Below are 26,161 nucleotides of genomic sequence, written 5' to 3'. Positions count from 1 at the left end.
AATCCCAAACTACCAGGCTGGATCTGGGCTAGGAATGATGAAGGTTTAGTGTTGACATTTGAATATGCAGACCCCACGAAGAGGGGACGGGCCTTCCCACACTCACCCTAGGGAAGAAACATCGATCGACTGGTCCAGATTCATGTTAGGATAGTGACTGCTTAGCCCCAGGCACTCTGACCTACATTAATTTGGCTGCTTATCAGCATGGTTATTACATCCAGCATTGGGTTAATGAGCCTGTCTCCTGAAGGCTGGCCAAATATGACCGAGCTGACCCAAACACTAAGTAGAGGGTAGTTTTGAAGACTGTATTCTTAGAAACCATTTTGCAAAGAGAAGGACCTACGCATTACGTTGGTGGCACTCAACCACCAATTCTCAGTCCTGCTGTTTCTCCTCTTTCTTGCAGTCCACATCCCTGAAGCTGCAGAGAAGTTTATACAAATCAGTCTAAACCTTTATACCGTAACGATGAGATTCATGACTTAATTCGAAATGATCAAATTTAATTGGGCCTTGGCAACAGCAAGAGGTCGGGCCACGAGAAGGAGCCTCTTACAGGTTGGACAACATGCTTGATGAATTCAGGCATCCAGAGAAGTTCCCCCCGCCAAAAAACGCCAGTGGGAACGCGGGCCACCAGCTACACAAGGTCTGCACAAGGCTCGTGCGTGGGATTCGAGTGGAGCCAGGAGGTTATTTGGAGGGACTATCGCAAACGCACACTCGGACCTTCTCTGGGCGGTGGCTGTCTCTGCAGCACAGTCACCCCCTGATGTAGGCCCCCCCCACGCCAGTGCCTTTATTTCCGTCGGGTACAAAAGCCGTCTGCGGTCACGACGTGACCCCCGCGGGGGTCTCCCCACACCCCGCCCTTGTGAGGGGAGGGACAGCGCCGCCGCGGGAACTACAGCTCCCATCAAGCGCCGCGACACAAGGCCCGCTGCTAGCACCGCCATCTTTGTGCGGGGCTGGCGGCTGTGGCCGCCGCCATCCTTGGTGGGGGCGTCACCTCCCGCCCACCCGCGCCCGCCGGCGGCGGGTCGCGCATGCGCAGGGCCGTGTTGGCGGCGGCGGCGGCGGTATGGGGCGGGCGGCGCTGGCCCTGTGGGCGATGGCGGCGGCGGCTGCCGTGTGGCGGTCGGAGCCCGCTGCGGCGGGCGGCCCGGCAGGTGAGCGGAGGCTCGGGGCTCTTCGCGTCGCCCGGGGCCTGAGGGTGTTGCGGGGGATGGGGAACGGGACGCGGTTTCGCGGCCGGCGGGGAGGGGTTGGTGGCCCGGGCGGGAGCCCGCGCGTCCTGTGAGGGCACCGAGGAAGTCTCGCTGCCTCCTCCTGCTCCTCCGCCCGGCCGGGCAGATCCCTCGGCACCCGGGGACGGCCCCCGGGCTGAAAGTGCCCGACCCGCTGCCCCTTCGCCGGCCCCCCTCAGGTGGGTGGCCCCTTTCCTTGCCCGTGGAGGCTTTTCTTCCCCCCCGCTTGCTTTAGGCATGCTTTCGTTGAGCCGCATGGATTGGAGCAGTACGGGAGTGTGTTGTGGGACCCTGGTGCATTGCTGTTGCCAGCCGGACCAGAAATGCTCTTCAGCTACTGCTAGTTGTTCTGGTACTTTAATGGATTAATTCCTTTGACTTTTCCTTCCTGTGTGTTTTAGATGCCAAATGGAAAACAATAACTGACCAAATTAAGAAAGCTGTGGAAGTCTATAAGCCATGTGTAAAGGCGAACTGCAGCTGCTACCAAAGGTGAGAGAGACTGGTTTCCTTTTTGACTGCACAGGCCTCTGGCCGTGAGAGGCAATACTTTTGCCAGCACTGATGGTTGGGGAATTCGCTAGAGAATATTTGGGCTCTAAGGTATCGCATCTGCAGCCATCATAGGTCACAGTGCTTGCAAGGAGGAGGAGGTTATTACTAGCATTGCGTGAAACAGGTTGAGCTCCGTAGTTCCAATAGAAGGTGTGTCCACCTGTAAACTGATCACACTTATTGTTGTTCTCTGCGATTGAACATACGCTACATCAGCATTTCATGTATTATCACACAATAAACCATACACACAGCTGGTGACGTTTCTGTCTTAACAATCCAATTCTGTCTTCTCTCTCAGTGCAGTGTTGCTAAAAAGTCTTTCTCATGGGCTTTCAAAAGTGGAAGAAATCAAGTATGTGCAAAAAGTTCTAAATAGCTAGATTAAGAAAGTTTGTTACAGAACACATTCATTTGGTGTGATAGTGTGCTGTACTTTTTAGCACTCTTTCTAGGGAGTTTAGTTCACTGCTTGTGAGAATTGGACTGTTGGTGGATATTTAGCTACCTGACACATAACGGAAGCATGATCCAAGAGGAGCTCATTCAGGTAGACACAAGTCCTGTTGTGGGTCATTTTTTTTTTTTTTTTTTTTTTTTTTTTATAACTACAGAGCATTGTGCATAATGCCAGCACTCTGACCTGAAATGCTGGCCTGATCTTCCTACAGTGAATTTAATGCAGAGAGCTAGAGGCATGTATGTGATGCAAGACCACTGTAGGCCATACAAGTGCAGGCTGATCTGTCTTGTAGACATAGCCAAACCAAACTTCCTTTCTGTTCGCACTGATAGAGCACAGCTGCAGCATGGCAAACATTACAACGGTCACCATTGCCATACAGGCAGGGATTGTAGGACCAGGTTTTCTGATACCTTTAAGCAGCATTTTCATGTAAAGGAGAATAGGGAGTTCAGGGAAGAGTCAACATATTCTTCTGCCTTTAGGGTTAGGATTCCAAATGCAGAAACACAGATGCCCAACTTTAAGCCTCCTGTTTAAAAGTACCAGATGTGCTCACTCATTTTGGGGGTGAGATTGAGTGCTATATTGGCTTTTAATATCAGATGAGTCGTATTGGGCAACTGTTTATACACTCTGTTTGGAGTTTTTGATCTCCATTGCTCCTGCCCACCTTTGGGTAGAACACTTTCCCAAGTGGTTACAACCTCCAAATCTGCTTCAGAACATGATAGTCGATAGTAACATGAAGTTGCGGTTGCTGTGGGTCTCGAAACCTAGTTTTTGTTAAAGCAGTAGTTCGTTTAAGGGTTGTTAAGGAGCGCTGCTATAGTGACAGGCATTACAAAAGAATCCAGGAAGATAATACAGCATGTACGCTGTGTGACACTTAAGAAACTCAGTTCATTTTGATAGCTGATTTGGAGGTATGTAAATATGCAGCAGAATGCTGAAAGCCAGTACTTTTCCCCATATAACAGATTCTACTTATGTCTAGTCTTCTGTGACTCAGTGGCCAAGGACTGAAGGTCCTAACTTGTTTGTTGCTACCTTTCAGTTGTCACTTAGGTTACAGTGACATGGATGTGCCATAGAACTGCAACTTTCTTCCTGTTCTCAAGCTCATAACATTTGCATCCCTGCCAGACTGCTTATCCTTAGATGGTCAGCCCATCTGCACAATGGGGATTCTTTATGTAGTTTTACTGTTTTCTACCTGATTATAAAATAGCAGAACTCTGGAGGTTGGAGGGGACCTCTTGAGATCATCATGTCTAACCCCTCTGCTCAAGCAGTGTTGCCAGGACTGTGTCCAGTCAGGTTTTGAATATCTCAAAGAATAGAAACTCCACAGTCTCTCTGGGCAACCTGTACCAGTGTTTGACCACCCTCACAGTGGGATCATCCTGACAGTGTTGTATTAAACTAAGGCATTGATGTAGTGTCTACCAAAAAGTGGGGTTGTTACAATCTGACAGTGTTTGTTAAATGCTCCAGGCAGTTAGATCTGAGGGCCTTTAGACTAAATCTATATAAACTGCATCTTCGTCCTGTATTTTCTTATATTCATTAGGTTTATGTTTTCAAACTGCATTCCTGGAGCTCACTGGTGATATGCAGATGTCACAGAACATGTGCTACGTAGACTTGTCTTCCTGGGCTGGCTTTCACTGTACCCAGCATTACTGGGTGATGCTGTTCCTTGCAACTAGACTCTTACCTTGTTTTTTTAATGTCTGAATAGCATGACATTCTGTGAGGAATTTGGTCTTGGTGTGGCCCATCATTCATGGAAGGCCAGAGCACAAGCTTCGCAACTCAAAGGTTAAGTGAGCCAAAGGCATTTACCCATAACCTGCCAGGGTATGTAAGGTCCTTTCTGGGAGAGTAAACAGAGTTGTTCATGTTGATTTAGCCTCAGAGTCCTGTGCTGGGCTTTCTGTTCGGGCAAACAGCACATAGATAGTCAAAGAGTGAATCTTGGACCTTTGAGTCTCTGAGTAACAGCTCTTCCAAGTGACTTAAATTAAATTCTCCGTTATGCCACATGTAGCAGAGCTCCTGGAAGATACACAGAGCTTATTTTAGCTAGAAGTCTGTTCTGTATACTGCAGTAATTTAATGCACAGTATCCTCCCTATTGTACATAGTAATGGTTGATTGTTTTGTTTTCAGTGTCTGGAAGCAGGACCTGGCTCCTTTTCGAGGTGGCGTTTCCAAGGAGATAATATCAGATGTGGTGAGCCGGAAGCTCGGGACGCATTACCAAATCATTAAGAACAAATTGTACCGTGAGCAGGACTGCTTGTTCCCTGCAAGGTAAGAGCCGTACAGAAGATCTCTTCTCCCTAGCTGGGACGCAGGAGTACTTCCCACGCTGCCAAGCTGAAAGTCACTGAGCACAATGGTATTTCAGAGGTCTGAATTCCTTATTAGAGCAGGAGCCTAGAGAATTCTGTATGAGGCTTAAATGTAGCAAGAGATAAGTGTCGTTGTTGCACTTCAGTGTACAAAGGGTTGGTTGGTTGTGGGATCGCAGAGAAAGCTGCAGATCAGGCCAGATTTAACAGGGTGGGTTGCTTCACTGGTGTCTGTACTGTGTTGGGGCTTACAGGCTGCTATAGGCAGTTCCCAGCCTGCGTCATGGTATGGCTCGGGCTTACCATCTCTTCTGCTCCTGTGCAGAGAGAAAGGCCTGCAAGAGACTGTAGGATTCTGCCTTCTCTTTACAGCTCTTTTGCTATATGTCATTTCTGCACAGATGCAGTGGAGTTGAGCACTTTCTTCTGGGGATCATCAACCGCCTCCCTGACATGGAAATGGTGATCAATGTGCGAGACTACCCCCAGGTCCCCAAGTGGATGAAACCCATTATCCCAGTCTTCTCCTTCAGTAAGGTGCACACATCTTTAAAAGCTGAGCATTTCTGAGACATGCATGTCATCCTTTCTCTTGGGAACGTATTTCTGAGGATGGTTCCCCACAGATTTTCTGTGTCAAAATTGCTTGCTCTTTTTTGCTCTTTATGTTTCCCTTCACTTCCATTTTTCTGGCAGACAGATTTGCAGATTTATTCAATAGAACAGTTTTGCCCCTCATTAGCTCCCTTTCCATGTCAAAAAATGTACTTCTGCCACAGTGGAACGATGCACAGCTGGATGGGATATGTGCCAGCATTGCTGTCATTTGCTACAATGCCTCTGTTAAAATTGTAGCCATAGTTTATCAGCATTGTTAAGGATTTTTGACCATCAGTCAGCTGTCATACAGTTAATCTCATTTAATGTGAATATTTTAGTCCTCTTTTTTGGTACCACAAATAAGTGTTTCTTTTTTTTTTTTCTGTAATATTGCTATCTCCTGTGAACGGTTTTTCCCCCAGATTCCCTTTTCCATCTGCAAACATGCACACACATGCAGAGGCGCACACATGCATAGAGACATTAGCTCTCTGCTTCTCTGTTCCCAGACTCGAGAGCCCTCCTGTATGTTTTCCTACTTCTCCCATTGTTAAACCTGACTGTAGTATAGTATCTCATCCTTTCCAACAAAATATCATTACACCTCAAGCTTTGGCTAATCTTGCTTTGCCTTAGTGTATGACCAGTGTGCCCAAGTCCTGCACCCTTGCTACCTAACCCTGATTGTGATCCTGTCCTTGGCTGAAGCCCAGCAGACAGTAAGGTGCAAAAAGAAGCAATAAACCATTTGCTCTTGCTAGTTCAGGCCCTATTCTGTTTCTGCGAACTTGTAGCATCTCACTCTGAACCCAGGTCTTCAGCTCATATAGTCTGAACCATAATATGATCCATAACTATCACGTAGTCCTCAGCCATCCTAAAACTCTCTAGAATTTCAGTACAGCATTGCAAGCATTCAATATGTGATTCAATAACCGTGTTCGCTGCCAGATGTAGTAGCAAAGCTAGCTGTCTTGCCCCTTGACCATTGCACAGCCTTAACTCTAGCCAGCAGAACCCAAATTGATGCAGAGCATGTTGCGAGAGTTTAATCTTTGCAACCGTATTCATCATCCTGCCCCTGGGTGCCTTGCAGGACCCTGCAAGAAACTGAGTTCTTTGTCACCGTTGTCCAATATCTGAACTGTAGTCTCAGCCCTATCCTTAACTGAAACCCAGTGATCCAGGCACAGCTCACACTTAACCAGCCAGTGTTAGGAAGGTTCCAGGATGCTGGTCCAGGGTGCTTTCTAAGGCTGAAAGCGTGAGGGATTGAAGGATTGTCCTATTCTGCATCTCAGAAGGCTGACCCTGGGGTGGTGGTGGAGCTGTCATGGTTTGTTATAAATGCCTGTTTATAGCAAGACGGAGAAGGAGCAGATCATAGAAGCACACACTCATTTAATTTGGAAGGGACCTCAGGAGGTCACCTAGTCCAGCACCTTGCTCAGAGCAGGACCAACTAGGTCAGGGTGCTCCGGGCTGTGTCCTGCCCAGATCTGAGCATCCCCAAGGACAGTGTCCACAGACAATGTTTGACTTCCATCAGAATGAAGACATGTTTCCCAGTATCTACTTGGAATTTCACTTCTTGTAATCAAAGCCTGTTGCCTTTCATTCTGTCTCTGTACTTCTGAAAAGAGTCTGCCTCCGTCTTCTCTGAACAATCCCGTTAGGTAGTAGGAGACACCATTTAGATTCCCCCAAGCCTCCTCTTCGTGTGCATGAACAAACCCATTCCTCAGCCCCTGTTTTATATGTGTCATTTGCACCAACCTCCTAACTGCCTTGGTGGCCTTGGACTGTCTCCAGTATCTCCAGGTGACAGATAGATGGATAATTGTATAGGAATTTTATTACTAGTGCAAGGAAGTAGCCTATAGTCTGGTTTCATGAAAGGGTTTAGTCTTACTTAAGTGTTGGCCCCACTTCTGATTATATGGGGATTTAAGCATCCAAATAGGAGTGAGGAACTGAAATTCATACATGACCTGGGTATTTGTTACAGTGAATTGATCAGCGATCTCTAGGAAGGCTGGAATGAACTGAAGTGTTGGAAACCTAAATGTCAAAGCGTTTATAAGCGCCTGTATCTCTGAGGTGATAACAATGCCTCTTAACTTACCATCAGTAGAAAACATTTGTAGCTACACATAGGCACAAGTCTTTAGAAAGGTGAGTGGAACTTGGGTCTTTCACTGTTTACTAATCAGCTATACCATGGACCTCTTTTGTTATTTTCTAATATGAAAGTCCTGTGTTGTCATGCAGCAAGTCGGAGCCTTTTTAAAGTCATTGAAACACTTTAATATTGGGTTGTCTTCATATGAACCCCAGCAACACCGTGGTGACCACAAAGCTTTCGTGGCTGCTTATGGAACAGTAACGGAGAAAGCTGACAGAACTCCCAGAAGGAACGTTCATTACTGGTGGGCTCAGTCAGTAAACTGAAGTAGATTATTACTCTTGTTCTTACATTACTCTCCTTTTTCTTAAGACACCTGAATACAATGACATCATGTATCCTGCCTGGACATTTTGGGAAGGAGGACCAGCTGTTTGGCCAATTTACCCAACAGGTTTAGGGCGCTGGGACCTCATGAGAGAGGACCTCAGAAGGTATGTTTTGGAAATGGTTATGTGTTTGGGGAGGTTTAATGGAAGACAAACTCACAGTAAAAGCTGTCTATCATTGGGCCAATATTAGTCTAAGACCGTAGGTCTGTTGGCCTGTGATCTGTCCTGCTGCCCCTCATTAACTACATACAGCCTAACTGCTCTATAAGAGTTCTCCATGGAAACCTTGGATGATGTAACCAGAAGTTATAATTAGCTTCTCTGTTTCCAACACTTTAGTAAGGAATGCAAAGGATGAAGTATACACATTCTTCATGCTGTCAGGGCCAGATTACTATCATTTTTGGTGGAATAGGGTTTGTCAATAAAGTAGCAGTTATCTTTTGCCTGCAGAAATCTCCCCTGACACATGGAAATATTTTCCTTTGTTTCCAACTACTTCTCTAGGAGCTGTGTTTTTTTCACTGCAGGGATGATCCAGGATGTTTGTATAAGCTTCCGGAAGGGTAAAGGAAAGCCTTCTTTAGATCTGCTTTTACTTGAGTATTATTGTGCAATAGAGAAATGTGGAGTCGTTCCCAAGAATCAAGAGTCACTACTGGGCTGAGAGTAAGACAGAAGAGGTTTCTGACTGGGAGTCTTTCTTTTGGCAGGATCTTTGACTATTAGCAGAATAAGGGGCTGTTTCCCATGGAAAGTGACAAACAAAGTGTGCAACAATGAACATAGAAACATAACAAAAAACACCTTGATGTCAATCCCTTGACATCAGAATGCAAGGTTGAATGATTCCCTCTTCAAAATCTGAAGATCTGTGGGACTAATCATAGCTGAAGCCTAATGCAATATAATAGAATGAAGGTCCAAAGCATTTACTCATCCTTGCTTTCTCAGTGAATGCCACTTGTGTTACTGGGTTATAAACAGATGCAAAGCTTGACCTGTGCAGGTCGGTTTGGGGATCAGGACCTACCTGTCAAGCCAGGTGCAACAGAAAAGTACAACAAAGAGTTCCCCAGAGGGAGGCAGGTGACTGCACTGACAGAAATAAAACATGTGAAGAGCTATTTTGAAGGACTTGCTTAGATATAAAATGAAAGTTACTTGGCAAAACAATGAACCCCTGTATCTTAAATGCAAAATGCTAGGCAGGTTTTTTGTTTGTTTGTTTTTGATGGGAAATGACAGTGGTTAGAAATTCTCTAGTCATTTTGCACTATCCATACTCAGTGAAGTACAGAAAAATAAAGCAACGATACAAAAAGTGATTCAAATTTTAGGTAAATTTTAATACCCTTAAAGGTTTGATGAGGGGCTTGTGTGTAATTCATTGTTTTGACTGAAAGGTATTCTGAAAAGTAGCCTATACCGTGTTGCCTTAAACATGATATTCACAGGAAAACGTTTCACAGGACCTGGCTGAGAGTTTTTTCTGCTGTACTGCAGAAGGTGATTTCCATCAAAAATGAAGAATAATAAAAAGAGATCATGCTGTGAAAACTGATGAGAGTGCTGTTTCATGGTTATATGAAATAATTTATTGCCATGTATAAACAATATTTTCAGATCTGCAGAAAAATGGCCATGGATGAAAAAAATCTCTAAAGGATATTTCCGAGGATCCAGGTGAGCATATTTTCCTGTAACAGGAGATTCTACCAACATATGCTGTGACAGCTGTATGCGTGCAGAAATTTCTATATTTCCAAGACCTAAACAAGTGTAACCCAGAATGTATTTTTTAAAAGTAAGGAAAGGAGACATTTTGTACAGCAGCATTTCACCATTAGTGATTTTCCATAAGAATTGCCATTTGCAACTAGTTTATTATAATAAGTCTAATATTGGAAACAGAAGTTGTGATGGATTTGCTAAGTTATTTCTTAATGAGTAAAACTGTCGCACTAGGAACCAGCTTGTTTTGTTCTGTGAAGGGAACTGCAGGTGCATGATACAAATTTAAAGATTTGATATTGATGTGTTTGCTTCTTGCCAATGTGAATACTTTATTTGCTGTGCAAGTGCTCAACGCTGAATCAAAAATATTCTTGCTTTAAGTTACCTGAGTAGTGGGGGATAGGAGAGTAGATTATGTCTGCCCTCTCTCCAGTGACAGTTTGAAAACAATGTTAAACCTAATACTTTGTTCTTCCCCCATCCCCAATAGGGAAGGATTTGATATCTTACTAGATAGGCTCAGGAGATGATGAGGAGTGAGTCTCAGGGATGTCATAACCTTGTTTATCAGTAGTGTTTTAAATTGGTGTCAGAGAGATCAGCGCTGAAGATGCTTGGCATTTCTTAGCTCTCTCTGACTTAGAAGGGAGTTTATTTGGCACCCATCAGGATAAAGCCTGAAGGAAACAACATCTCTGCTGATTTGTCCTGGGAATTGCTTGAATAATACTATTAAATATTTAGTAAGTGAAATAAAGAAACATGGCCTTAAATCATTCTGGTAGACATAACTCATTCTCTTCTGCTAATGTACCCTTGGACAGAAATACACTGTATGGTAGGCACTTAATGTTTTTGGGGCACAAAGGGAGGTCAGCCTCATAAAGAGGCAGGGTCTTGAGTCCTGTAGTTTGTTAGCTGTGTTGAGTCATGTGGATTGGCAATTACTGATAGCATTTTTTTTTGCAGAACGAGCCCTGAGAGAGATCCCCTCATTCTGCTGTCCCGAGAAGCCCCAGAACTTGTTGATGCTGAGTACACTAAAAACCAGGCTTGGAAATCTGAAAAGGTGTGTGGGTGTCTGTCTCCTGAGTGTGAAGGCCAGAAAGAATAGCACTGCAAGATGGCTTTGATGATTGAGAAGTGTCTTGTTGGAGAGTTGTGGGTGATCCTCTAGAGTGGGGGAGCCTTGTAGTGCCCTTGATGGCCACACCTCTCTGACAGATGAAAGGAAGGAGTCTTCCAGAGCCTAGCAGGCCAAACATTTTTCTTCCATCCACACTTTTTGTTCAAGGAAACCAGCATACATAAGAAAATGGATCTATGCCAATCCCCAACTCTTCCATTACAATGAAATTAGCCAACTCTTCCCCTTCCAGCCCTGAACTGCCTGTGTGTTGTTGTCAGTCTTTTTAAACCTTTTTCTGTCATCTCTGTTTCTTGGTGGTCTTGTTGATAATTTTCTGATAACTGTTGCTGATAACTTCTTTTTAGTTCTATACTTAGTCTACAGTCCGGCTCTCTCCAGACAGTCTTGGCTAGTCTGGTTACGTTTGGCTTCACGTTGTCCCAAGCTGTTTTCCACTCTGTAGCTGCCAACTAAACATTATCATTTAATGTGTTTGTGCTGGTGTTTGCTTACAGGCAGTGTGTAATTTACTGAACTTTTTTTCTTGTTTGAAGGTCTGGGAATTCTTCATAATACTTCTAAAAGCCCACCAGAGAAGGTTTTCTCAGAAGTGGGAATGGAGGGTTTTGAGACTTCAGCTTTGTTTCTAACTGAGAAGGAAAAGAAATATGAAGTCACTATATAAAGCTTACTGATTTTTTTTTTTTAATTCCCTTTATTTTAAGGACACCTTAGGGAAGCCTCCTGCGAAGGAAATTCCACTGGTTGATCACTGCAAATACAAGTAAGAGTTTTGATTAATAAAACTGTTCAAGGGCTGTGGGTTTTTTTCTTTCCTTGCATGGTGTAAGGCCTCATTTTATTTTAGGGTCTAATTCCAGCAACCAGCTCCATGCAGATAAGAAAGCTTGTGAACAGACATAAGGCAATTGAAAATATGGGAGTTTAGCATGGCCTGTTTCAGTGCCAGCTTTCCCCTGTCAGTTCAGGAGAAATAAAGTGCTTTGGGGAAAGTAAAGGTCTTAGATCACTAATAAACATAAAGATAAATTTTTTTTTTTTAATCAAAAAGGCTTTCTATCAGTCTTTTTTTATATTCCTGTACCAAGCCATGTGTTCAAAATTATTTTTTTGATGCTACAGTGATAGCATTACTGTCTTCAAAGACATAAGGAGCTAAGGAGTCATGTCTTCATATGCATACGGGGGCAAGTGTTGCCACTGGATGTATATAGAAAAAGGGAGAACCTGACATATGATTGAGCAGATAAAGTATTGATTCATACTTTGTATGTTGTTTGGGAGAATGTGGTTTTGATTTACAAAGGTTTTTATTTTTTAACTACTTTAGGGAGGGGTTTTTGGTGTAATATTCTTGCAAGTTTCTGTGTAAAAATGTAAACTTTTAGTACGTATGCACTTGTATGTCTGATGTTTTGCTTTTTCTTTTGCTTTAAAATTACGTAGTTATGATTCTGCCAGCTAGAATTTGCCGATACAAGAACTCAGTCATTCGGCTGGATCTCTGTTTTTGTGCAAAATGTGATTGACTTGTCTCATTTTATATTTCACTAGACTGTTGCCCAGATTTCTCCCTTCTGTTACACACAGAATTCGCTACCCTGATGCTTCCTAAGGTCCTCGTACAGTATAGGCTGAGACATTCTCACACACTTTGTCATAGCCCAGGGTAGGATCAACATGAACTTCTCGCTGCTTCCTTCAATGTAGGTGCTATAGCAGGCTGTCTGAGAGCAGCGCTCAGTGACTTGGCTGAGGTCACAGGTGGTGGGAGCTGTGTCTGGAATTGGACAGAGGCATTTCTGCACCTTCAGACCACTGTTCTTGTTACATCTCTGCACGTATTTGTTGAGTTCCTAATAAAATGAGCTACTCATCCCTGCCTTGAGCTCCTAGGCAATACAAAGAATGCAGAACAATTTGAGATTTACTCCTTGTCACTTAACTGCTGAACTAAGTTTAGCTATAATTCCCATCTCACCCAAAAGAAATATAACATATAATCCCCAGCTCGCCCAAAATAGCTTCATTAAAGGAAGAACTCCCTTCCCCCAGCCCAAAATGTTTGACATCAAAGATAGTTATATGTACTGAGGGGTTTTACCCACAGGAAAAACAGCTTTCCAAATAATTGGAGAAATGTGGGTTTAAAAAAGAAAGTAAGTAAGCAAACAAACATCCCTCTGAGATACCGTTTGCTAAGAGAAATCCGCCCCCAGTCAAGCCCACTTTACTAACTTGGCAGAAAATACTGAAAACAAAATTGTGGATTCTTTGTTATCTGCAAAGTCCATCTGTTGTGTGCTAGCCTATTTAACCTCTTAGGGTTGCATTCCTAAGTTAATATGAAACAATTAGATTCAGATTAAAGCAGAATCCCAGAGGAAGAAAACCAAAAACCCAACTGAGAGAGATGTGGCAAAGCTGAACAATGAACAGAAAAGCTGACTGCAAGACAAGAGAGAACTGGGAAAAAGCTCCTCATGGTAACAGCATCTCTGAAGCATAGAGTCACAGGATGAGCATCTGCGTTGTGACCTTCCATGCCTTGTTGGCAGTTGTCCGTGAGGCCTCCTTTGATTTGTTGCAGGCAGGTGTCTTTATCGGAGGTAAAGCCTCATGCCTTGATTTTCTTCCTCAGTTTTGAGAGACAGCAGAAATTCACTTAGAATGTCTTTAACTTCAGCTCACCTTTCCTGTGAGAAGCTTCAAATAAATGTCTTCCCTTTGTTTTAGTGACCAGTGCGTAGCTCGGTGTGAGGGAGACACCCCCCCCGGCCTCAGCTGCTACCTGTGAGGGAAGGTTGACTGCTACTTGAAACCCAGTTTCTTGGTGCATTTCCTCACAAAATGCCAAGTATAATCAGGTCTCTCTCTTTGCTTATCCCTTTAAAGGTATCTGTTTAATTTCCGGGGAGTGGCTGCCAGTTTCCGGTTGAAACACCTTTTCTTATGTGGTTCACTTGTGTTTCACGTTGGAGAAGAGTGGTTGGAGTTCTTCTACCCTCAGCTGAAGCCTTGGGTCCACTACATCCCAGTCCGATCAGACCTCTCTAACATCAGGTGTGACACCCCAAGTGTGCTCAGCGGAGCATTGCATGCCACAGGAAAAACACTGCTGTGTTTGGGAAGGTGGTTTGGTTTGTATTACACCAAGTAGTGCCTCCACTCCTAGGCATCTCCTAGACAAAGGCTCTTGGAGGTCATGTTCTTTTCTCTTTATTACTGCCCCCAAAGAATCATTTGGTCATACTTAGAGAGTACAGTTTCACTGGAGTGTGTAGGTCTATCGCCCTCACTGAAATTAGCAGGCACTAGGCACTTAAATTTGCAAGTGGGCCCTGCAGCACAGATAACGGGGAAGAGGAACTTATCACTGGGCCAATAATGTGTTAGCTCCCAGATTTCAGCATGCTGTCCAGAACTGATATGGAACAAATGAGAAGGGCAAGTTTCTTCTGTGCTCTGAAACAAGGAGCACCAGTCCCTCGCTCAGCTGTAGATTCTTAGTCTCATCCTCTGCAATAATTTAGCTAAGGGACAATGTTCTCCATTGAGCTAGTCGTTTCATAGCATTTTTTTGGCCTTCATTTTAGGGAGCTGCTGCAGTTTGTAAAGGAAAATGATGCCATAGCACAAGATATTTCAGAGAGGTAAGTTGTGCGTCCTTTCTGGCTCTCATGCGGTCTTCTTCCAAAGCATTTTCTTAAGCAGCTTTTGAAGGGGTTACCTATCAAAGACAACCTAGTATTAATAGGGTGCAGTATAATTGATCTCCTGCAATAACAGCAGGAGGGTTGGCGAACTCGTAACAAGCGAACAAGATTATATGCTTAGGTCTTTGGTTCAGCTGTGACCCATGTCAGGAACCCCACTGAAAGCCGTCAGAAGTTGGGAGCTTTCGTCTCAGTATGAGGTGAGTTGACCCCTGGGAACTGTGTCCGCGTTGCAAGCATTACGTATCCAGACTGGCCGCAACTGGCTTCTGAAGCAGCATGCATCAGTGCTGCTCAGGCTGTATTTGATATCTGAAATCTGATATTTATTTTCCCAGATAACAAATACTGTCTTGAGGATAACAAAAGCACTGCAACTGTCAGAGCTGTGACCGTGAATGAAGATTGTGATATTAAAATAGATGGTACAGAGCAGTGCATGTTGTTTCTCATTTGAAACACAGAAGAGTGAAAGTTGATATACATATAAAACAAAACCAAAGACTCTTGTAGGAACTGGAAATTGGTTCTGACTGTGCCTTGTATGTCTCTAGGGGACGCCAATTCATCACCGAGCACTTGCAGATGGAGGATGTCTCTTGCTACTGGGAGCATCTGCTGTCTGAATATTCCCAAGCCTTGACTTACAAAGTGAAAAGGAGGAAGAGCTACAGCGAGATCACTTCTGAGTGGCTGAAAACAGAACTGTAGAGACTAATCTGTTTTTCTCTTCAGGTCAAACTGATCTCTGTGGAAATCTGAAGATCAGTGTATCTTCTTTCTTATTCTCTCAGACTTCTTATCCTTCACGCTGCAACGACAGAGAACAGCAATAGGCTAACTTTGAAATTGCTCCCATACAGTGGGACCCGGTTATGCTGTCACCATAAGAATGTCAAGTAGAATGTTGGATTATGGCTATTTAATGGGGTGGTTATGGTCATGCCTGGGAGAGGGTTGTTAGCATTTGGGACTTTGTTACTACCTGTGTCAGAATGATCCTAAATCCCATTCAGTCAATGAGAAGCCTGTCTGTTAATTTTACTGGGCTTTTTACCAAGTCCACTGTACTCGTGGGCAAGGTATGCAGACTGTCAGCTACACGCAGCTGGGAGATACAGGCCCCTTTTTTTGGCAAATGGTCAATGTTTTCTCACCTGTGATATTAGGTGTTCTGTGACAGAAGCAGGTACTGGGATTTGGGGTAACCTTTTTAGATAGCCTAGAGCTTATGTTTATGTCAGGTTTTAGAAGTTGATGGTAGGGCTTTGATGTGCCGCTGAAAGGACAAATGATCCTTGCACAGTTAAACTACCTCATAGGGGAGCAGTTGGTGATGGTGATGTTGCCACAGCGCTAAGCCTGAGTAGCAGACAGTCAAGCAGTTGGCAACTGAGATAAAGACGGTTCATGCTCTGACAGATGAGCTGGGTGCCTGCACAGCCACACAGAACTGAGCCCCTGTTAATAAGCTCTTGCCAGCTGCCTGGCCAGACATCCTTAAGAACCCAGAGAAAGTATATGCAGAGGTAGAGTCAGCTCTTTTTCCCAGATGTTCACAGATTCTCTGCTCTGATCCTCTTCTGTAATCTGTCTAGGGTTGTTGGGGAGGGGGGGTTGAGGCTGGTAACACATCTGCTCACTTCAGTATTTGCTTTTCTTTCACACTGCCATCGCACTCCTTTTCTCATCTCTTTCAGTCTGGTTGAGGGAATGTCTTCAGCCACACAGTGGCAGCTAGTTCTCCCATTACGCATTTTGAGTTCAGTCACAGGTTGCTTGCGCTCGCTGTATTTATACCCACTATGGGCTGCTCAGCCCAGGGGGAGTACAATTTCTGAAATGCTCTGTGGCCCCTGAGTTGAGAGGCCTGGTGGGAAGCAGTGTCTTCTCTGGCATCCAGGCAGGTGCTCAGAAGAGCTTGGGCAGGGGCACGGGGTCCCAGGAGAGGGCCACTGCCTCCTCGGTGAGCACCCTTGATGCCGAGTGGCCTCAAGGTGTAGGAAGCAGCACATTGATGGAAGAGAGTGGTAGCCACAGCTCGGGTCTCCTCTGCAGTCAGTTTGGATCAGAGAAGGAGAAAACACTACAAGGAACAATAACGCTAAGTGCACCTACACGTGTCTGTGCTCGCACAGAGGCCTTGCAGCACTGCCAAGCCCCGGTGCAGGGACATAAGTGCCAGTTGCTGGAGCAGCACGCCAGTTATGTGACCGGTGCCTGGGTTATCCCAGCCTGCAAAGGAAACGAATCAGGGTACTAAAATAGCCTAGTTTCCGAGGAAAATAACTGTGCGAGAGTGGAAGGGGTTTTTTGGTTGTGTATTTTTAGTTAAGGGAGAGACTGTGCTGTGAGAAACTGAAACAGCTATGTATAATATTTTTAAACTGTTTTTAATGAAGTCTTTTTGGAATAAAACATGAAAATGAAGTTTTGTTGGATGCATCATTGTTTAGTCAGAACTGTACTAGAAGATCTGGATAGCCCTCAGCTGTTCTGCCAAAATAGGGGTGCACGGCGTTCTGTTTTGGCTCTGTCACAGCAATGTTTAGGGTGTCTCTACTTCCAGTCTCGGGTCTCGGTGGCTGGAAACTTCCTCTGGTCGGTCGCCTGCGTGAGCGGGGGCCTGTTCGGTCCGATGCCGGTTTTTTTCGCGTTGCTGAACGGGCTCTGACTCGTCGCTTTTCCTCGAGAGGACGAGACCCTCGCCTCTACCCGCGGGGAGGCCGGGGGCGCCGGCGGGGCGTGGTGGCCGCCCCGGCCCGTCCGTCCGCGGCGCCGTGCCCCGCCGGGGGGGCAGGGGGCGCTGCGCGCAGCCCAGCAGAGCGCCGCCGCCGCGGGGGAGGGCCATGGCGGAGGGGGTGGGCGCCGAGCCGCAGTTCGGCCGCCCCGCGCCGCCGCCGCAGACGGGCTGGGAGCGGCTGAGCGAGCTCTGGCAGCGAGAGTGAGGACCGGGCCGGGGCGGGCGGCCGCGGGCGTCCGCGGGCGCCGGGCCCGGCGCTGCCCGCGGGCCCCCCGTGCCTCCCCCGCCCCAGCCCGGAGCCCAGCCCTGCCCTTCCCTTGCAGCGAGCGGCAGCGGTACCCGGAGGAGACGGTGAACATCGTCAAGTCGGCCTTCACCGGGGGAGTCGTCGGCTGGATGTACGGCGGGCTGCCGGCCTTCTACCACGCCCGGAAGGCCTTCATCGAGCGGAGCCACGGGGAGCTCTTCCAGAACCGCGCCGATGCGGTGGTACGAGCCCCACGCCACTGCGCGGGCCCGGCCCACCCGCGAAGCCGGGAGCCCCGCCGTGCCCGTGTGTCCGTGTCCGCGCGTGTGTGTGTGGGGGGGAGGATCGCACGCGGGGGAGCGGCCGGGGTTGCCGTCGGGGGAGCGCGGGGCGTCGCCCGCCGCTCCGGGGACCGGAGGAAGCGTCGCCGGCCCCCCCGTGCCGGGCAGCCCCCCCGAAGCCCCCGCAGGCGTGCGGGGCCGGCCGCCTCCGAGCGGCGCCGGCTGCGGAGGAAGCGGCCGTCGGGGCCGGCGGTTCGTGGCGGACGGGCCTCCGTGGGAGAGCGAGTGGGATGGCCTCGTTCCTCCAGGGTGCGCGTCGGGCAGCGCTGAGCCCGTGCCGGAGTTCTGTACGGCTTGTGGCAAAAAAAAACCAACCGCGGTGCTCGCTCCAAGTGCGTGAATACGTGAAGGCTGCCTAGTCACCTGCTGTGTAAGTTAGCTGTCCCGTGTTACGTGAATTCTGCACGGTTGACTGGAAGAAATTGTCCTTAGTTATAGAAAAAGTTGGTAACGACTTTTACCGTTCTGTTATGTGGCTCAGTAAACGATATGTCTTGAACAGCCTTTTGGCTTTTGAATTTTAATAGGTTGGCAAGAGACTTCACCCCGTAGCGTCAAATTGGTAGTGTCATTAATGTGAGTTATTTTAAGAATATTTAAAATTCTTCTAGCTTATCGCCGTACCGCATAACAAAGAACATTTTTAACATTTTTGATATTTTATAGGTGTATTTGAACTTTTAGGGGCTTCTCCTTCAATTAAAATGTTGGTTACCTGGATTATTAGAAAAAAAAACCCTTTAGAAATCTGAATTTTACATTGTTTGCTGTTTAGATTTGGCCCCGACGTAGCTGTCTGCAAAGTATTGCTGCGTGGCTTCACACTGTCCTTCTGCTGACTCTCTTGTGTATCTGCACCTGGGCTAAGCACTTACGCCACAGGCACTGCAAGAGAGAATTTATTTTCTTCCATGGTATTAACTGGAATATTTTTAATGTTTATGAAGCTTCTGTTTATCACATCCTTTTAAAAGCCGATTCTTGCCAAACTTTTAAGTGCCAGTGCTAAACTGCAGAGCTTCATGGTCTCGTAACATTTAAAGTAGGTGGTTATTATTTACTTATTATGGCTAATGGTTATTATTTACTAATACTTATAAACTCATAATAATTGAGAACTAGTTTCTAGTTCGTCCCCCTTTCTTCTCTGCCACTCTCCTGTACTGTCCTCAGAAAGCTCTCCCTGTCCCCCCAGGTGTGTTTCTGCACTGGGATTAGAAAGACCAGTTGATGTTACAAACTGGAATTAATTCTTGGTTTTCCTGTTGGTGGCTGGGGTAAACGTGAGCAGCTCTTCCTCTGAAGGTGGCCGACTTGATCCCTGAGGTCAGGGTGTCAGTTCTCAAGTGACATCAGTCCCATGACCTGTCATGAATAGCCGGGGTTGCGGCAGGCTGGTGGTGCTGGCGAGGAGGAGCAGGGCTGTCATCTGTAACCCGTCTCCTCTCTCCCCCTAGCAATCAGCGCATCGGGCTGGTCTCAGGAGTTTCATCCGCTACGGCTGGCGCTGGAGCTGGAGAGTAGCCACTTTTGTGACAATATTCAAGTAAGTAAGTGTTTCCCGGTGATAGTGGGAGAAGAGCTGGCTTAAGCACTAGCAGCAAGGAGCCCTTTGTGCCAGCAGTGCTCGCAGCTCCCTGAGAGACTGCTGGTGATTGATTGAGGCTCAAAGTGTTGTGTTAATAGCGAGTCTGATGATTGATAAGACATGAACCTGAAGAGGATGTAACCTTTTATAATTATCCCAGAATTCAAATCTTCTAATGAACCAACACAAAAACTAAAACTGGAAAAGCCCTGTTCCTTACGTCTAATCCATGCTGTTACTGACTTGAATACTGTTCTTCCCTGTACTTGATGGCTTCTTTCTGCTTTTGCTTCGTCTCTTTTTTTGTGTTTTTCTCTGGGAGAGTGTTACAGTGTGTTGGCTGTTTCTGGAAGAGCTTTCTATCCCACGCTAATTTTTCTCCTTTTTCTTAGGTCTCATTACTCCTAGGTTGTATACACTAGCATTACTCACAATTCTTTGTTCTTGTCCTCAAATGCTTGCAGATGATCATCTTGATATTAAGCAGTCACTGAACATCAGACCTACCAGTTGTATGTACCTATTCAGGCCTTCACATTTTTCCTACACACACCACCAACGCAGAGATACTGTTCCGCTTCCCTGATTTTCTCCCTCAGATGTGTCAGTACATTTCTGACAATATAGCATCAAACTAAGCATGCTCTTCGAATAAAGCCCTTTTAAACTAGGAGTATCTCTTTCCCTAACATTCAAAATGGCAAATTTATATGTAGGCTTAAACCTGCGCTGACGATATCTGCAGATCTGTTCTGTTTAAATTCCCCTTCTGCTTTTAAGATACCAGCAATATTGACTAGCATTGTTTTGTATTTCCATCTCCCTAATTTTTTTGTTCCTTTCTGAATTTCTTCCTCGATCTCTCTTGGTTTTTTTGGCTCCTTTTGCTTTAGTGTCTGTTCTTAGGTTTAGTTAGCGAACGGTTTGCTTTCTCTCCTGGAGCTTTTGATTTCTTTAGCTTTTCCTGGGCTTGACGTGTAACCGCGTCATCTTCCACCAGGTGTCTCCCCTGAGGTCTGATCGTCGCCCTTCTCCACTACCCCTTTGTAAAAGGCTTTGAAAGAAGATACTCGTCACTCCGCGTTAATTGTTTCTGTAGAGCCCAAGTTGAAGATTTCGTCCTGCGGTTGTGCGAATTTTGAGTTCTGCAGTTTAAAACCAAATTGTTTCGTTTTACCTTGTACAAAGGCTAGGATGACGTTACGGTGTTGGGAAGGAGAGGAAGATTGCTGTTGACTTGTAGATGTCATGCAGGAGGCTTGCTGAAGTGATGGGGAGGATGTGGCTGCTGAACTGAGAACAGAGAGTGTTTGGGGGCTTTGCTGATGTTTTTGGAGGAGATGGTGTACCTACCCTGGTGGGAAGTCTCATGCTGCAAGAGTAGGTGACCCTGCTGACATCATGAGTGTGACTTAGCTCTAGTGGTGGGGACTGTCTTCAGGCAAGAGCTTACCGACACATGGGTTCCGCTTCTGGGGGTAAGGTCCTACATCGGGACTGGCTGACTGACAGGACCTTTTCATTGCTCAATTCCTTCTATCCTTGAATATAAGATGGAAAAAAATATCTTTGATTAAAAAAAGAAAAAGAATAACCCAGATCCAGGCTGGGAATCCTGGTATTCCCTGGCCTCTGGCTGTGCACCTGCCTGCAGCAAAGTCACAGAAATCAAGGCACTTATGGCTGGTGTGTGTGTGCTCTGGACAGATGGGCAACAAGGCAGTGAGAGGCAACCTGAGGGCTGGCTTAATGAAATCCAGCTTTATTTCAGGCTGTGTTTTGCTACCTGTCTTCTTCCATGTGCAACTGCTGACTTCTTCTGTGCCTTATCTTTGCAGCATGGTGAGCACTGGTCTGTCTGTGTACCGCAATAAAAGCACCATCGGTAATTATGCTTCGGCAGGAGGTAAGACTGCTTGTGTACTTTTCTCTTTATGAGCAAGGGTCGTAAGCGGAAAAACATAAGCAGAAATCCGTATCTCTTGGATTTGAGCAGGTCTCTAGCTTCTGTGCTCCTGGGTTTTGTTTCCTGTTCTACCGACTGCCGTTGTGACTTCGCTCTTGTTTAACTGCTGGGTGCCTTTATTTGTAACAGAGAGATATCAATGCACTTCTGAAACTTCAAAATACTTGCTGGAGTTTTTTGGGTGAAGAATGCTTGTGATGGGTAAAGGCAACACCTGGTGCATAACCTGCTCTCATAACTACCTATTTAGCAAGGAAAGCATTTCTTGTTTCTGCTCTTTAGAACAGTTCAGTGCACTGTTTATCACCCTTACAGTTGGATACCTGTTTTACTGATCTTTTCTGCCTTACATGGCAGCTACTATTATTAGCTGTTGTTGAACAGAATAAAAAAAGTGGGCGGGGGGGGAAGTCATGTTCCAGCCTGGAGAGAGCTCGGTTTTACTTTCGTAGATACTTTTACCTCTTAGCATTTCTGGGGGAGTTTTTCTGAAGCACAAGGAGCTTTGTGCAATGTTTTAGTGCAGAGACCATGGTGACTGTATGGTGAGGGTCCCTCCCGCTGGCCACAGTGCTTGGTTTCTGCTCTGTTAAAAGTAGGTGTCAGCTCACGGAGAGGAGAAATGCAGCAAAGCAGCTCCCTCCGTCTGTATGTGATGGGGGGGGGGGGCTGTTTGTGGTTTCAGTGGGTTTTGGTTTTTTTAGCCTTCACAGGAGCCCTTTTCAGAATCCACTTGGGCCTGCAGGGACTGGCAGGAGGCCTCATGTTTGGAACAGCATTTGGGTGAGTTGTGACTGCTGCCAATGAGTGATCGAGACACAGCTACTCTTTAAGGGTGTTTGTTAGACGGTGGTCTCACACACCAAGCCATGAATCGTAGGTGGGGCTACAGAAGCTTCCCTTCCGCTCTTGCCTTGAGGGATTTTCTGTATCTCTCTTGGGACCTCATGATGATGACTTTTCTTCCAACCTTTAAACTTTTTTTTTCTTCTTTTTTTTCTTCTGTTTTGCTGTTTCCTCAGTGATAAGAACTCGGTGCTCTCAATAGAGCATGTCATCTGCTGCTATTTGCTTATTAGAGGAGATGCTAACTACTGTTAAATAGGAAATTGTGAGGATGGGTTATAGACAAGTCTCCTGTCCCCCTTCCTTGGCGTGGTCACTGATGAGCCCAATGGTTGTGCACAGAACCACTGAACATCTGTTTTAAGGAACTGTGTTGTCTGTGGATAAGGTCGGTAGTGTAAGACACAGCTTCTGGGCTCCTTCTCAGCTTCATCAGCAACTGCTTCTGTGGCAGCTCAGAATCCAGACAGCACACAAGGGGTGTTGGATGTCATGATGATGCCTTTTGAAGAAGGGGGGACCTGGGGAACCACCAGCCCCTAGGTTAGGAATCTGTGTAAACATTATTTTTTTACAAAATAGGCTCCATCAAAGCCAAAATGTGGAGCAACAGTCACTAGGAAATGCTGAGGAAGAAGCTGTGTGGTTGGGCTGCACAACCGAAGGCTGTAAGATGGGACATCTCTTCGTGTATGTCTTGCAGCCATGTATCTCCTAAAGCTCCCTGGGGCATGGAGGAACCCATGGTTCTCTCTCAGGGGGTCTGTCCATCAGGACAGTGACCTCTTAACTCAGGAGGAGTCTGACTTTTCAAGCAGAACTGGGATTTCTTCTCAAAGTACTGACTTATGAATATCCTCACAAGAGAATTTGGGGATCTTGCTGGGACATGAGAATGAGCTTTATATGTGCTATTTAGCACTGTCAGGATGGTGTCAGCTGTGGGCGAGCCTGGAAGCAGCCTAATGAGCTTTACTAATGAAAACACAAGTACCTCCAGAGCTGTACTGAAGCTAAGTAGGGGTGTGACTGTCTAAATTATAGGTTAGGTGATCTACAGGGGTTGTTTGGGAACCTTAAATCCTTCTACCCCTTTGCCCTATGTGTGCCTGTCAGTGAATAAATTCAAAAAATCAAAAGGGCTACAGTGAGTCACAGCTGAAGATGGGCTGTGTTTGGTGGCTGACAATAAGAATACCTTAGTCTGTGGTGTGATGTGAGTATTGGGGAATATTACGCGCCACTGATCTGGTGGCTGGCCCCCGCACGCTCCTTTTGCCGATGCCGGTAAGTTATTACTGTTGTGTGTCCCCTGGGTGACTTGTGACTTTTCTGCTTCCTCCTCTAGGATCCCTGCAGGGGCCCTTTTAATGATAATGCAGAAGGTTGCTGGTGAGACTTTGCAGGAGAAGAGAAATCGTGAGCGCAGGGAGCTGTATGAACAGAAGTTAGCAGAGTGGTAAGGAACAGCTCTGCCTCTTCGAGTCTCTGACTAGAAGTGTGTCTAGGTCTGTGTGGTTCAAACATTTAAAGAAACCACGACACACTAGGTTTTCTAAACCTCGGTTCTGCTCTTGATTTTTGGTGTGTTTCACATATCGGTCTGAGAACTGCTGATTTAGTCTTCCCAGCTTAGATGTTGCTACTTATTTTGTAAGGAGGTATTTTGTTCAAAATTTGTGCCCCGCCCCGGCCCAGTAACTCTGCATTAGTTTTTCACTTTAGCAGTGGCCAAGAAGACGAGCAGGATGAGCACATTAGTATTTCTTTACCAAAATTGAGAGAGGCTGGAACTCTGGCTTTTTCTTCATTGCTGCCTTCTTTCCATCCCCGTTAAAGAGAGGAAAGAAGAAGGATAGCTGGAGGCTTTGAGGAGAAAAGGCTATGACACTAGTTGCACGACTGACTGACTAAAACTCACAAATAGTGCCAGCGCTAGAAGAAACTTCAAGAGTTGGGATTCAGCAGTGATGCCTTTGTCAGGAGGATACAGGCATAAAATTATTTTGCACTCTCTCTTCTCTTGTTAGGCAATCCAGGCTCAGTGTGACTGAAGTCTTAGGCGAAATGGAAAGCAACGCCCAGGGAGGACCGGAGACGGAGAGCGCACGAGAATCTAGGAGCTACTGAGTCTTCCCCAGATCTCTGTTGTGAGCAGCTACAAAGTTTTTTGATTCTGCTCATAAAAGTCTTCAGTCAAGGGGTCACAGAAGTCTTCTGTGAACACAGATACAGCCTGTGCACTTGTGAAAAAGCGTTTTGCAGAAAACATTGTTCATGGATGCATATCACTGCACAAGAGCTTGGGAGGGCCAAACCTGTTCCACTTGAAAAAGTGGAAATGCAGACTCCGCAGACTAGGTAGTGTCATCTACGTTTGGCAGGGGGTGAGGGCAGCCCCAGAGCCTCATCTAGAACCCATTTCACTGCTGAAAACCTCCAAACCACCAGTGATGTAGTAATAGTCAAGGTAAAGGAGTCTGTGAATAGTTTGGATGCTAAAGATACCCTGATTCTAAAAGCTAATTATGCTCTGGTGAAAGCTGCTCTTCAGACAGTGCCTGAAGAACTTGCTGTCGAAGTGCAATGCAAGCAGCACCAGAGCAAGCGGTTCTCCTCCTCTCGCCACCCCCCTCCTGCAGCTTGAGTTGGCCTGGCTGGGACCAATGCTGTTTTGCTGATAGTGGTTTCTTCAGGCTTTTTGCAGAAAAACACACTTGGTTCCTATAGTACTTGGGGTATTTTGCAATCAATGTTGAGGAATGGTGGAGGAGCTGGGAATGATACGGTAATACCCTGAAAAAGACATGTTTTGGGTTTCTCAATAGAACTGTAACTGAGGGGGGGGGCCACAGAAAGGATGACTTGTTTCTGGTGGTGATGGTAGAAGAACTGGCACTGTGGAGAGTTTTAACAACAATAAAAAGGCCTCTAATTTCATTTGAAGTTTGGAAATTAGGGGATTACCTTTGGGGGAAATGTGGTTCAAGACACTCAATAAAGCCATCTAGCAGTGGTGATTGTGTACATAAGCTCTTTATGTTAGTACAGTAGTTGCATTAGAGAGACCTACTTGAGTGATACCCCGTGAGAAGAGCTCTAAGATCCCACCAGCGAGCAATAAACACTGGTGGCAGTGTCAGACAGTCCTCTATCCAGGCAGTAACAAAGACAAGAGCCAGGAGAGTGCCAGCTCTTAATTATTTTGTACCATAGATCAACTGTTAAGTCATAGCTGTTACCCATGGGTAGGGCTGAAGTTAATGTAATAATGCTCTGTACCCAGAAGGGCCAGGTGGGCCATCACCATTTCCCTCAAAGCAGAAGGTCAGAATTCTGTCCCCTTTCTTTGTTGGAGTTTTTTCTCCTATTTATTAAAGAGAATTACATCCAGGCAGGGGGTTTGGGGCTCCTTCCCCCAAGAAAAGAGTAGTCAGTCTGTGCTGGTTGAATGCTCTTCTGTGGGACAGCTAATTACTGTTGCTTGAAATGTGAACAGTTGATTCCACAGAGCGTATTCCACCCACCCAAAGCAGATTTTTGGCACAGCTTGCTTCCAAGAAGGTGGTATGTTTTCTGACTTCTGAAATGAGCATTTTATTTTTTAAACGCCTCAGTGTAGTTCACTTTTCCATTGAAGAAATATGTGTGTTTTGAGATTGTCATCAACCAGCTTTGATTTTCCTTTTCTAGGTGCAGGTGAAGGATCTGAATAAGCAAAGGTATGGATGTCTCTCCCCTTCCTGTTTTAAGCTCTGCATACATTGGTGACAGTAGTGTTACTATCCTCTGGCCCCTCAAAAAACAAAATAGTAGGCCTTTCTGAGTCACATTTTGCCATTGTGGTTACACAATTGTGTTTTATCTTTTTCTTTTTTTTTTTCCCCTGTTCTTTTCTTGCTGTTACATCCTCACACACTATCCCACACTCTTATCTGTACAGCAGTTCTGATGACATTTAGCTGTGTCATTGCTCAGTCTTTCTCTATTCCTATCCAGTGGTATTTGATGTGATGTCTAAAGAATACTGATTTTCTTGTGTCTGACCATTGATGCAGGGATGTTCTTCCATGGGAGGG

General features: G+C 45.8%; 2 protein-coding genes across 3 annotated transcripts; both read left to right on the top strand.

The window, feature by feature from the left end:
- Positions 1–1,062: 1,062 nt before the first annotated feature.
- On the top strand, positions 1,063–16,781 carry POGLUT1 (protein O-glucosyltransferase 1). Of its 2 annotated transcripts, XM_030019563.1 has the most exons (11): positions 1,063–1,175; positions 1,655–1,745; positions 4,447–4,590; positions 5,033–5,168; positions 7,729–7,850; positions 9,375–9,434; positions 10,455–10,554; positions 11,340–11,398; positions 13,531–13,698; positions 14,232–14,288; positions 14,906–16,781. In XM_030019563.1, the coding sequence occupies exons 1-11, from the start codon at positions 1,088–1,090 to the stop codon at positions 15,060–15,062; spliced, it is 1,182 nt and encodes a 393-aa protein (XP_029875423.1). In that variant the 5' UTR covers positions 1,063–1,087; the 3' UTR covers positions 15,063–16,781. The 2 variants fall into 2 exon arrangements, with proteins under 2 accessions (XP_029875423.1, XP_040980673.1); XM_041124739.1 differs by lacking the exon at positions 13,531–13,698.
- Positions 16,782–17,178: 397 nt separating this feature from the next.
- On the top strand, positions 17,179–25,098 carry TIMMDC1 (translocase of inner mitochondrial membrane domain containing 1). The gene is made up of 7 exons (XM_030019565.2): positions 17,179–17,295; positions 17,418–17,583; positions 19,140–19,228; positions 21,109–21,176; positions 21,941–22,019; positions 23,431–23,541; positions 24,113–25,098. Exons 1-7 carry the CDS (start codon positions 17,201–17,203, stop codon positions 24,210–24,212), a joined length of 708 nt encoding a protein of 235 aa, XP_029875425.1. The 5' UTR covers positions 17,179–17,200; the 3' UTR covers positions 24,213–25,098.
- Positions 25,099–26,161: the final 1,063 nt, after the last annotated feature.

This window comes from Aquila chrysaetos, chromosome 7, assembly GCF_900496995.4.
Source record: "Aquila chrysaetos chrysaetos chromosome 7, bAquChr1.4, whole genome shotgun sequence".
Classification (NCBI taxonomy): domain Eukaryota; kingdom Metazoa; phylum Chordata; class Aves; order Accipitriformes; family Accipitridae; genus Aquila; species Aquila chrysaetos.
This window is presented reverse-complemented; position numbering and strand designations above follow the sequence as displayed.